Below are 12,870 nucleotides of genomic sequence, written 5' to 3' on the forward strand. Positions count from 1 at the left end.
AAATAAAATGCTATTGAGAAATTTTTTAAAAGAAGAAAAACAAGGGGAAAAAAATCCCTGTTTCAAGGAGGAACCCAATTAAATTTAAAATTAAAATGGGCACAATAATGGAAAAATGTCAAAGTACATCCAAGATATATACACAGAGTAGATGGAAGACAGTATGGAAAAGAAGGAACTAGCAGTTTGGGGAAAATTGTGAAAGGCTTCTTGCAGAAGGTGGACTTTGAGGAGTCACTGGATCCTAGAATATTTATAGGGAAGCAAAGTGGAAGATGAATACTAGGAAGAGGGCAGGTTGTAAATGGGAATGAGAAATAGGCTTTAGTGATATTATCAAAACAACACATTGTCTCTATTAGGGTGAAGGGATGCCTTTTGACAAGCAAACTCTACCCCTCCCAAACTCTTCTTTGCCAAACAAATACCTAATAGGCATCCTTATTTTTGCACCAATAAACAATTTCCAACTGCACATATGATTTACCTTGGTCAGGGGATGCTCAGCTGACAAAAGAAAAATGAAAGGTTGAATTTTTATTGTTGTGTGCAGGTTTGGACTTGACAACTGAAACACCTACTTGATTAGATATAAAAGGCTACTCATCTTGGTGTATTTTGCCCCTTTGCTTCTGCATTTTGCAGTCTTAGCAATCTCTGCATTGATACCATGTCTCTCTCTGTCTACAATTCTGGGACCTCCCAACAGGCTTCTTCTCGCAGTGGGGTGGGAGGTCGCCGGCTCAGCCGGTTGTCTAGCACCAGTAGTGGAGGGGGCTTTGGTGGAAACATTTTTGGCTCTGGAGCAAGCTCTGGGGGTGGTTTTAGTGTTGCGTCTATGTTTGGTTCCAGTTGTGGCTTTGGGAGCACCTCCAGGAGTGCCTTTGGAGGAGGACTGGGCAGTGGTTATGGAGCAGGACTGGGCAGTGGTTATGGAGCAGGACTGGGCAATGGTTATGGAGCAGGACTAGGCAGTGGTTATGGAGCAGGATTGGGCAGTGGCTATGGAGCAGGACTGGGGAGTGGTTATGGAGGAGGACTGGGCAGTGGCTCAATGGGTATTCCATGTAGTAATGATGGAGTCCTTCTTTCTGGATCAGAAAAGGAAACCATGCAAAACCTTAATGACAGATTGGCTTCCTACCTGGCTAAAGTCCGGGCTCTAGAGGAAGCAAACACTGATCTGGAGAACAAAATTCGAGACTGGTATGAAACACGTGTGACTGGAGACTCTGCATCAGGAAATGATTATGAAAAATATTACCCATTAATAGAAGATCTTAAGAATAAGGTAAGAATATTTTTGCTATTGCAACATTTATAGTAATAGTGGCTATCCAGAGCCCATGTAATTTTAATCTGACTCCTGACGTGGACTTATAAATGAAAGACTGAAATAATTCAGTTTTCATTTTAACCTTTTACTAAACTGTGATATGTGTTCAACATAATTAATTTACTTGCAATATTCTTCAAATGATAAAGATTGATAGTTTCTTCTTGTTTCTGTTATTGCTGCTGTTATTCTTTTTATTTTATTTTTATTTTTGATAAAGTTTTTTTATTTTCAAAACGCATGTTGTTGTTATTCTTGTTCAGCTGTGTCTGACTTTTCATTATTCCATTTAGGATTTCTCAAATGGGTTCATGAAGGGTGATTCACAATAGAAAATGGCTCAACAACTGGGAAAAATTCTGGAGTGGTTTGTCATTTCCTTCTCTGGTTCATTTTGCAGATGAGGAAAATGAGGCAAACAGGGTTAAGTAGACTCACCCAGGATTATACAGCTAGGAAGTGTCTGAGATCAGATGTCAATCCAGAAAGATGAATCTTGACTCCAAGTCTGGCATTCTATCCACTACCTAATTACCCTTGTTAGTGTCTATTTAATTCAAGAAATAATTTATTCATCATCTACTATGCATCATGGACTGTGCTAGGTTTTAGGGTTACAAAAAAAGCAAAAATGAAAATGGTACCTAACCTCAAGAAATTTACATTCTATGTATTTCTTTTGAGTCAGAGAAAACAGTGTTCAATTTGATAGATACAACTTACTCCCTATGTGACATTGGGCATGCCACTGAAACTTGATAGTTTTCATTTCCTCAGCAGTAATTTATAAGAATTGTACTATACGATTTCTAGCTTAACTTGAGAAGCAACCTAATGTAGTGAGAAAACCATGAATTTGGTTTAGAACCTAAGTTCTAATCCTGGTTTAATTTAAGAAGTTGAAAGTACTTTCTAGTCGGGGGTTTGGGGAGACTCAAATGAAATAAAAGATGTAGAATGTTTTGCAAACCTTAGAGTACTAAATAAATGCCCATTATCATTATCATTAGCCTATAATCAAGAGGGGAACAGCTAAATGGTACAATGGCTAGAGTTCAGGAGCTGGAGTCAGTAAGACCTGAGTTCAAATTCAGTCTCACACACTTATTCATTGTGTGATTCTGCATAAGTTACTTAACTCTATTTGCCTCAGTTTCCTCATCTATAAAATGAGCTGGAGAACGCAATGACCAAGCATCTCTACCAAGAAAACCCCAAATGGGTTCATGAAAAGTTAAATATAATTAAAAAACAAATGAATTACTGAAAAGTAACCAGGCCCACAATTTGGTGATGACTTCATTCCCTGTACCTTCAATTGCATTCCTTCTAATCTCCAAAGCTATTTAGAGAACATTATAGATGTGTGATAGTAAAGGCTTAACAATTGGGATGGGAGTTTCTAGAATTATACATACTTTAAAAAAAAAAAAGTTTAACTTTTAATTTTATTTCTTAAATCTCCACTAGTGGAGTCAAAAAGAAAGAAAGAAAGAAAGAAAGAAAGAAAGAAAGAAAAGAAAAGAAAGAAAGAAAGAAAGAAAGAAAGAAGAAAGAAAGAAAGAAAGAAAGAAAGAAAGAAAGAAAGAAAGAAAGGAAGGAAGGAAGGAAGGAAGGAAGAAAAGAAAAGAAAAGAAAAGAAAAAGAAAGAAATGGATTTCTGTAGTCTTCATATTCCCTTAGAAAAATCACAAATTAGCATTATCTGTATCAGTTTGTAGTTTTTATTTATTTTGTTAAACATTTTCAATTTTTAGTCTGATTCCAGCCCCATGAAGGAGTTTTCTATTGTCTTGCAGCCTGCAACAATGAGACATTTCTGGTTAAGACCGTCAACAAGATAGAAAATTTCATAATAGTGCCAGCTTTTTGAGCTGATTTCAATATATCTCTGCTCTCATCTCCAAAGTCTATAATCCTTAGGAAGGAAGAAAAGCAGGAATGTAAGAGGAAAGGAAAGAAGGAAGGAGGGGGAGGGGGAGAAGAGGCAAAGGAAGGAAGAAGGAAAGAGGGAGGGTTTTTCTTAGCATATGATTTTTTTTTTAAATAAGCAAATTGAAAATCTGGCAGAATCTAAAATGATATCATTTATTACTATATCTCCGGGCAGTTATAAAAGAATTCCTCAGCCTATCCCTCAGTGCTTTTGAAAATATTTTTTTCTGTACTTTTTCAGATTATTTCAGCTACAATCGAGAATGCCCGACTCATTTTGCAGATTGATAATGCAAGACTGGCAGCTGATGATTTCAGGATGAAGTAAGTCCAAGCCTAGCAGATTCAGCAATAACATTTTATTACTTAATCCTTCCTTTTTTTTTTATTTATAATGAACAGAACTTACCATATTTCAACATAAAAGTGTATCTGCCATTAAATCATGTCAGTAATTCCCTTCCTACAATGCATATAGCAATTTATTCATGTTGCCACACCCATGAACATCTACACTACATCTATATCTATATCTACATCTAAATCTACATCAGAAGTTCACCACACAGGAATATACCTAATATACAGAAGACTTTTCTTTCATTCATTTCCCTTCTTCTTCCCTTTCCTTCCCATGAAGTAGCCAAATATCTGTGGGAGCAAAAAAACAGGAGTAGAGGTAGATTATTACAGGAAATATGATATCATATTAAATAGTGATCCTTTTTTTCCACTTGAAATTTAACCTAAATATGTAAGGGGGTTTTCATGATAGGGAATTTTCAGTGCAGAAACTCCCCCTTATCAACAATCCATCAGTAATTTGGAGATTTAAAGAATTTCTAAGGACACTAAAAACTTAATGACTTGCTTTAAACCATACAGCTAACTGAGACAAAGCCTAAATTTAAACCTTTGTTTCTCCAAGGGTAGCTCACTATGTCTTAGGTCATCTTGCTTCTCAATCCTGAGATGGATTGTCATCCAAAATACTCATGCTAATTAATGCCTGAAACAAATGATTTCTTCAGGTGGGTTTTGAGTTTTTGGTGTCTTATTTTTGATCCCCTAAAACATACTGTTATTTGCTTTTAAGGTATGAAAATGAGCAGGCCCTACGTCAAAATGTTGAAGCTGATATCAATGGCCTCCGCAAAGTGCTGGATGAATTGACCTTGGCCAGAGCTGACTTGGAGATGCAGATTGAAAGCCTGATGGAAGAGCTGGCTTTTCTTAAGAAGAACCATGAAGAGGTGAGGGACATCTGTCACCTCCATGTTCTTCCTCCTCTCTTTCTCAACCACTTCAATTTACATTCTTATTAAGTTAGTTAGGAGAAGAATGAAGGGGTCTTCTTTTATTGACTTCTGGGAGGTTTGTTTGGTTGGGGCTGGGACTGGGGGTGGGGGAGGTGGGAGCGGTGATAAAGTTTGCTTATAAAGGAAAAACAGATTCACATATAAAGAAAAAAGAATGGAATCCCTGGCTGCAATTGGTACATTTATTAGTGTCTTTTTCTTAATTTTCACTTTGACAATGGGTTAATAAAATCAGTTTAGTGGTTCTGATACTGTCATTCTTTTCTAAAAAGAGAATGAACACAAAGCCATAGAATTTTAGGGCTGAACAGTGCCTTAGAAATAATTTCATTCAATCCCATAAATAGAACTGCTTATTAACAGAGAATGGTATCTAATAATTGCTAGTATTTTATAGCACCTACCATGTGCCAGGCACTATATAAGCACTGTTTTAAAAAAATTGTCTTAAAGCAATTAAAGCAAAAAATATTGTCTTCAAAACAACCTTGGGCAGTTGAGATTGCTATTATCTTTATTTTATGGATAAGGAAACTGAGGCAAAAAGAGACTAAGTTATGTGCTCAAGGTCACATAGCAGTAAATAAATGTCTGAGGCTGGACTTGAATTCGGCATTTCCAGATTCTGAGCCTAGCCTTTTATTCATTGTGCCCCCAACTTCCCCTACCACTTAAAAGATTCTTGTCTTCAACAGAGGCCTGAAAAGCTTTCTACTGTGTTTTCGATGCCTATTAAGTGACTTGATGGGGGAGGGGGGGGCGTCACATATATCATTAATAAATGTTTAAGGTAGACTTTGAACTTAGGTCCTTCTGACTTCAAATTCAGGGCTTTATCCACTACTCCCTAGTAATTTCATTTCTCACCCCTTTCAGCCCCTCTAGTAAATGAAATGGTTTATAAGTACAATGGCACACAGCTGGTGCTTGATAAATATTTATTTTGAAGAGGGAAGAAGGAAAGAAAAAGTGAAATGGAAGGAACTGACAAAAAGTACTTATGGGGTTTTGGAGTGGATTCACTGAAATGTAGAAAGAATCACATAAAATAGGCATTGAGATTTAGAAGTAATTGTTAAGCAAATCCAATTAGGTGCATTGATATTCAATTATTAAACACATAGTAGGTGCTATAAAATGCTAACAATTATTAGATAACCATTCTCTGTTGGCTGGCAGTCCTATTTCTGGGGTGGAATGAAATTATTTCTAAAACTCTGTTTAGCTCTAAATTTAAAAAATAAAATATGAATCCCCACCAAAAAAAAGATGATACTTTAAAGAAAACCAAATGTTCTAGAGGCAAGATTATTGTTTAAGGTTTCAAGGATTCATGGGTTCAAATCCTAGAGAAGTCCAACTTCATTTAAGGAAAGGCAATGGAAAGAGTGCTGGATTTAGACTCAGAATTTCAAATCCTGATTAGGCCTTATTCCACATGTGATCTTGTCCCATGCCTCTCTGGGCTTTAGTTGCAGATTTAAATAAATAACACTTTTGATATCCTATGAATCTGAGAACACATAAGCCTAAAGCGCTATCTAAATGGTGATGATAATGAACCATGTTACGTTAAGTTAACCAGGAAAAATATTCCTGACACATATGTGGTCACTCAATCCAACAAACTACCTATTATGTGTCCACTAACTGACTAAGTTCTGGGGTTACAAAAAAAAAAAAAAAAAAAAAAAAGGAAAAATTCAGGAGAAAATCCATACATGTGTTATTCTTTCTTGCTGTTCTTAGGAACTTCAAGCTATCCAGGCTGGGGGACCCGGCCAAGTTAGTGTGGAGATGGATGCTGCTCCAGGAATCAACTTAACCAAACTCCTGAATGACATGAGAGAGCAATACGAAGCTATTGCCGAGCAGAATCGCAAGGAAGCCGAAGCTTGGTTCGTCGAAAAAGTAAGTAGAGGCAAAGTGTCACCTTGACAAATGAACTGCAGCTTTTCCATAGGTTGGCTTGGTACCTTCTTCTATTTCAGAGTGGAGAACTCAAGAAGGAGATCAGCAGCAACACCGAACAGCTTCAGACGAGCAAGAGCGAAATAACTGACTTGAAGCGCATGCTCCAAAGTTTAGAAATTGAGCTCCAATCTCAGCTTGCTATGGTAATGGAAAAATACTTGGGAATGATGTTTCTAACAAAGAGGGCAATGGGATGGATAGAAAGGAAACATTGATTGTAGAGCCAGGGGACCTGAATTCAAGTTTTACCACTTATATGATCTTCAGTTCTCTTGGCGTCAGTTTCTCCATTGTAAAATGAAAGTGTTGAACTAAATGAGTTCGGCTCCTTTCAGCTCTCAATTCTCTGATTTCTATGCAATATTCTAAGTTAAAAAAAAAAAAAAGATAACAAAACAAAAAGAACTTTGCATACAAACCCGGTTATTCTACTCTAAAGCCTCTTTCCCCTTCCTCATCATTGAATTACCATCACTCTTTATTGATATGCAGAGAAAGTCCTTTGAAGATACATTAGCTGAAACAGAAAGTGGTTACTGCAATCAGCTCTCCCAGATCCAGCTCCAAATTGGCAATCTGGAGGCCCAGCTTTGCCAGGTGAGGAGTGATATGGAGCGTCAGAATGCAGAGTATGAACAACTCTTAAACATCAAGACCCGGCTGGAGATGGAGATTGAGACTTACCGGCGTCTGTTGGAGGGAGAAGGTGAAGGGTAAGTAAGAAATTTGAAATGGAAAAGTACATTTTCAATATATTGGTTCATCAGTGAGGACATTAAGATTTCTGCTAGAATGTGAAAAGAAATCATAATGTTACATTAAAGTACTTCTTATCCGTGCATGTTTTGTACAAACTACATCTATCAGTCAACAAACATTTATTAATAGGTAATATTTATAGAGTGCTTTAAGATTAGCAAAGTATTTTATCAAAAAAAAGTATTTTACCCTGAAGCATGGGTGCTATTATGGTCCCCAATTTGTGCATATGGTCTTTTCCTTCAAGTAGAGAAAATATTCTATTTAGCATTAAGGATTTTAAAAAATTATTATTTATTCCTTTTTGATATTCTTTTCTTTTTAAATTTTGAGATACAAATTCTCTTCCTCCCACCACTCCCCCTTCTACTGAAAAGACAAGCAAAATCATATCAATTGTACATATAAAATCATGCAAGATTTATTTCCATATTACATAGAAAACAAAGAAAAATACAATTAAGAAATCAAGAAAACTATTCTTCTATTTGCAGTCAGAATTCATCAGTTCCCTCTCTGAAGTTATATAGCATTTTTTTCATCATGAGTCTTTTGGAATTGTCTTGGCTTATTGTATCCATCAAAGTAACCAAGTTTTCACGGTTGATCATCATTTCAACTTTGTTATTGCTATGTATAATGATCTCTTGGTTTTTTTTTTTCCACTTTATTTTGTATTAGTTACATAGTTCTTATCATGTTTTATTGTTTTCTTTTTTGGAAACACCTCCCCCCTCCCATCATTTCTTATAGCACAATGTTACTCCATCAAAATCAAGCTATAATTTGTTCAGTTATTCCCCAATTGAAAGCATTCCCTTAATGTCCAATTCTTTGCCACCAAAAAAAAAAAAAAAAAGCCTCTATTAATATTTTGTACATAGTTTTTTGGGTTTTTTAAAAAAATCTCTTTGGAGTATAGTCCTAGTGGTAGTATTGCTGGAACAAAGACTATGCAGTTTTACAGCCCTTTGGCATAGTTCCAAATTGTTCTCCAGAATGATTGGACTAATTTACAACTTCACCAATAAGTTATTAGTGGATATATTTTCCCTCATCCTCTCCAGTATTTGTCATTTATGATAAGTGATAGGTGGTACTTCAGAATTGTTTTAATTTGTATTTCTTTAATCAATAGTGATTTGAACTTTTTTCATATTACTATGGATAAATTTGATTTCTCTTTCCAAAAAGAATTGGTTTACATTCTTTAACCATTTATCAATTGAAGAATGATTCATTTTCTAAAAAATTTGACTCTGTTCTCAATATATTTGAAAAATAAGACATTTATCAGAGGAACTTCTTTGAGATCCTGTTCCTAATCCCCCCCTCCAACTTTCCTGCTTTCCTTCTAATCAGTTTGTTTATGCAAAAACTTTTAAATATAATGTAATAAAAATTATTCATTTCATATCCCATGATCCTTTTTATCTCTTGTTTGGTCATAAATCTTTCTTTATCCATAGATCTGACAGATAAAATTTTCCATGCTTCTCTAATTTGCTTATGATATTACCCTTTATGTCTAAACCATGCTATTCATTGGGATGATTTACTATGGGATATAGTATGAGATCTTTGTCTATAACTAATTTTGATAAGATATATTTCTATGCCTAAGAGTGTATATATAATTCTTTCTTTGAACCAATTCTGATTTAAAAAGAGGTATTGCCCATCCTTTCATTTCCCCCTCTAAAAGTTCTTTGCATGTTTTCTTAATATTTGAAAACTTTCCCCATTCTACCTCTCTTTCCCCCATTCTCCCAGTGTACCCCCTTTTCTTACCCTTTTATTTTGTGGGGAAGGACAGGGGAGAGAGAGACATCATCTCAACATAATTCACACCCATAGTATCTGTCTATATGAACTCCTAATTGGCTTATAATGATAAAGTTCTTAAAAACTTTACATTCTTAACAATACATGCATCATCTCCCATGAGTTCTTTAAGGTTTTTTTTTTCCTGATTTATTTTTTTATGCTGCCCTTGAGTCTTAAGTTTGAATGACTACTCTGTTCTGATATTTTCATTAGGAGGACTTGAAAGTCTTCTATTTCATTAAATATCCATTTCCTCCCTGAAGGATTGTACTGTTTTGCTAAGCATGTGATTCTTGGTTGTAATTCTCTTTTGCCTTCTGTAATATTATATTCTAATCCCTCCTCTCCTTTAATGTGGAAGCTGCTAAATTTTGTGTAATCCTAACTATGGGTCAAAAATATTTGAATGATTTCTTTCTAGTTCTTGCAACTTTTTCTCCTTGACCTGAGAATTCCTGGAAGATTTTTTAAAATTAATTAGCATTTATTAAGTACCTATGATGTGCTAGACACTGTGAACTCAAGTGTAAAGCCTAGATATAAAGAAAGGCCAAAAAATAAAAAATTGGCAATTTTTTTATCCAACTACAAAAAAGCTTTTCTGTGATTGCATGAAAATCCATATTTAAACATTACATTCATATTTTTTTCAGGGAGTTTACTACAAAATGTATGATATTATTCAGATGAACATGACCTCATTTTTCATTTTTAATGTTAGGTCACTCACATATTTCAACATGTCAAGGAGCTGTGGTTCCATATGTAGGGACACCCTCCGCTGATGTATAATTTTTCTGTCTTAGTAGATGGTTTGGGAGAATTGTGACCAAATTACTTTTCACAGAGCAGTTAGTATGAGATTTTCTCAATTGAATTAGTTCATTTCTGAGCCTATAATAGATTCTGTTAGCAAATAAGAAGGCAAAGCCAAGATGCCACAGTACAGACAACAATCTAGCTGAACTCTCCTAATATCATCCTCCAAACAACTTTAAGTGATTCTTCAAATCAAATTTTGAAGCAGCAGAGCCAACAAAAAATCAGAATGAGATGTTTTTCCAGACTAAGACAGTTTAGTATATTGGCAGGTGAGATCTGTGACAACAGGATGGGAGCTAGTTTGGAGTTCAGGAGCTATATCAGCAGTAGGCCTTGGAATCAGCAACAACATAGCTACAACAATAGTAACCTCAGAAGCTCTTAGGCCAGAAACCATAACGGAGTCAGACAATTGGTCAGAAAGAGATCACAGAGAACCCTTTGCTGGCACTGGGTGAAATTGGTACTGATTGATGGCTCTATTGCCCATAAGGAGTTCTGGTTGCAGTTCCAGGGTGAAGATAAGTGCTTAATTAACTGAGTTAATTTTTTCAGTATTGGTATCCTTATTGTTTTAGGCTGGATTTAGTGAGGAAAAGGTACAATCTCTTGAGCCATAACATTAAACTATAACATCCTCAAACAAGAGAAAAAAGACACTATCACCATTTGGTTAGTCCATTATGGATAATTGCCCCTTAACTTCAAATTACATATTGATCCTGAGTATGTGTGAGCCTGCTAAAGAAGCCAAAGCATTTGAGCTGTGGGCCAGGAGCAGGTGTATGTGATAGGTCAGAGGCCAGGTCCCAGGCTGTTTCCCATTCTAAGTTGCCTGAGGCACCATATACAATCAAGGAATTTCTGAGGTAGCCTTGTAAAGATGCCTTGAATTATTTATATATAACTCTAATAGCCAGTTATATTGTGTTTCTGCATTTCTCTTTGTTGTGTATATTTCTGGGGAAATCTTGTGTACTGGGCTATAAGCTGCCTGAAATATTGGGTACAGAGAACATTTAAGGGTCTTGGAATCACTGAGCTGTCTCACAAAATCAGCAATAGTTTTGTCTTTGATATATATATATATATATATATATTTTTGCCTTTCCATAGCACTTTAAGGATTATGAACTGCTTTATGTGTAATTCATTTAATCATGACAGCTACCCCATAAGGAAAATATTACAGATATGATATACACCCATTTTATGAAAGTAAAACTTAATACTACAGAGATTGCATGCATATCAGAGGCATGACACTTGATCCTAGAAAATATGAATTGACAATTATTGTTCCTCTTTTCCATGTAGGAATGGTGCTATTGAAAGTTTAACTGTGCCAGAATCCAATTCTCAAGCACAGTCAATTGATTCTTCGAAAGGTAGGTAAATTCCCTGTAAATTCTACTTCAAAATCTAAGACTATCAAATACCAAGCCATAGAAACCAATTTGGCATCACAAGGTCATAGATACATTTATTCTTACCACAAAATTAAGCTATAACATACATATTATTTAACATTTTAATAATGCATTTATATGTAATACATTTCCTTTGTAATCTTATCTATTTTGTATCTTTAGAAATACATATTATATATATATATGTATATATATATATATATATATATATATATATAATACATTTCCTTTGTAATCTTATCTATTTTGTGACTTTAGAAACTATACTATACTTCCACAAGAGATCCATGACACACACAAAAAGTTATATAGATGTTGTAGAGAAATGTGGTCATATACGATATACCAGGGCAAAATTCAACATAGGTACTATACATTCAAATAAGCTTTTCTGGATATCATATCATAATATTGATTCATACTGAGCTTTAAAAAATTTAGATATTTTTCAGACGAACTGTTGTCTAGCCATGTTTCCTCTCTTTTATATGTGCAAAGTCAATTTCGTGAATCCAAATGTAAGACTTAATATTCACACTGATTATATTTCATTTTATTAGATTCAGCCCAATTTTCAAGTTCACCAAGATTTTTTTAGGTCCTGACTTTGTCATCCAATGCATTAGTTATTCTTCTCAACTTTATGGGATCTAAAATTTGATCTATACTTTTAGCTAAATCATTGTTAAAAATATTAAGTTGTGCAGGCTCCCTGAAGAAATTCTTCTAATTTGATACAGAAAAATTATAATATTCTTTGAGCACAGCCTTTAAATCAGTCCATAATAGTACTATCACCTAGTCAACATCTCATCTTTTCTTTGTATCTGCTAACCATTACTGTCTTCCTACTCAATTGATCATTTTTGTCTATTGCCTAATATATAGTAGGTGCTCAATAAAATTTGTTTAATTAAATTTATTGTTCAACTACATCAGAGTATTCATATATTGGGGCATAAAGTCTTATTTTAAAATAGCTTATAAGAATAATCTAACAATAATTTATATTTTACGGGTTGTCCTATCTATTACCTTATTTTAGAGGCCAAACTTGAAAAAGAAATTTTCATATTTTAGCACATTTTAAAACAATTACTCTATTTTTAAAAAATCTACCACTTTGCCTTTAGATCCAACCAGAACAAGAAAAATCAAGACAATTGTGCAGGAGGTAGTGGATGGAAAAGTTGTTACTTCGGAAGTTCGGGAAATTGAAGAAGAAATTGGCTCTTGAATCAAGAAAAGAAATTCACAAGAAGAATCATTATCATTCTGAAGCTTTTGGTTTTTAATTGCTAATTCATTCTCTGTATCTTTCAGTCCTTTCCCATAGGTTTAAAGAAAATAATTCCTATTCTCCTTTGGTGCCTTCTTTTAGTCTTTTATGGTAAGGAATATACTAATAGAAGCCAATGTGACCTTTTAACAAAATGGATGTTGCCTTTCAATCTTCAGCATTCAGAGA

General features: G+C 34.7%; 1 protein-coding gene across 1 annotated transcript; it reads left to right on the forward strand.

Moving 5' to 3' along the window:
• The first annotated feature begins 670 nt into the window (after nucleotides 1-670).
• KRT12 (keratin 12) lies at nucleotides 671-12,639 on the forward strand. The gene is made up of 8 exons (XM_051996625.1): nucleotides 671-1,291; nucleotides 3,513-3,595; nucleotides 4,368-4,524; nucleotides 6,340-6,501; nucleotides 6,582-6,707; nucleotides 7,057-7,277; nucleotides 11,290-11,360; nucleotides 12,536-12,639. Exons 1-8 carry the CDS (start codon nucleotides 671-673, stop codon nucleotides 12,637-12,639), a joined length of 1,545 nt encoding a protein of 514 aa, XP_051852585.1.
• Nucleotides 12,640-12,870: the final 231 nt, after the last annotated feature.

This window comes from Antechinus flavipes, chromosome 4 (assembly GCF_016432865.1).
Source record: "Antechinus flavipes isolate AdamAnt ecotype Samford, QLD, Australia chromosome 4, AdamAnt_v2, whole genome shotgun sequence".
Lineage (NCBI taxonomy): Eukaryota > Metazoa > Chordata > Mammalia > Dasyuromorphia > Dasyuridae > Antechinus > Antechinus flavipes.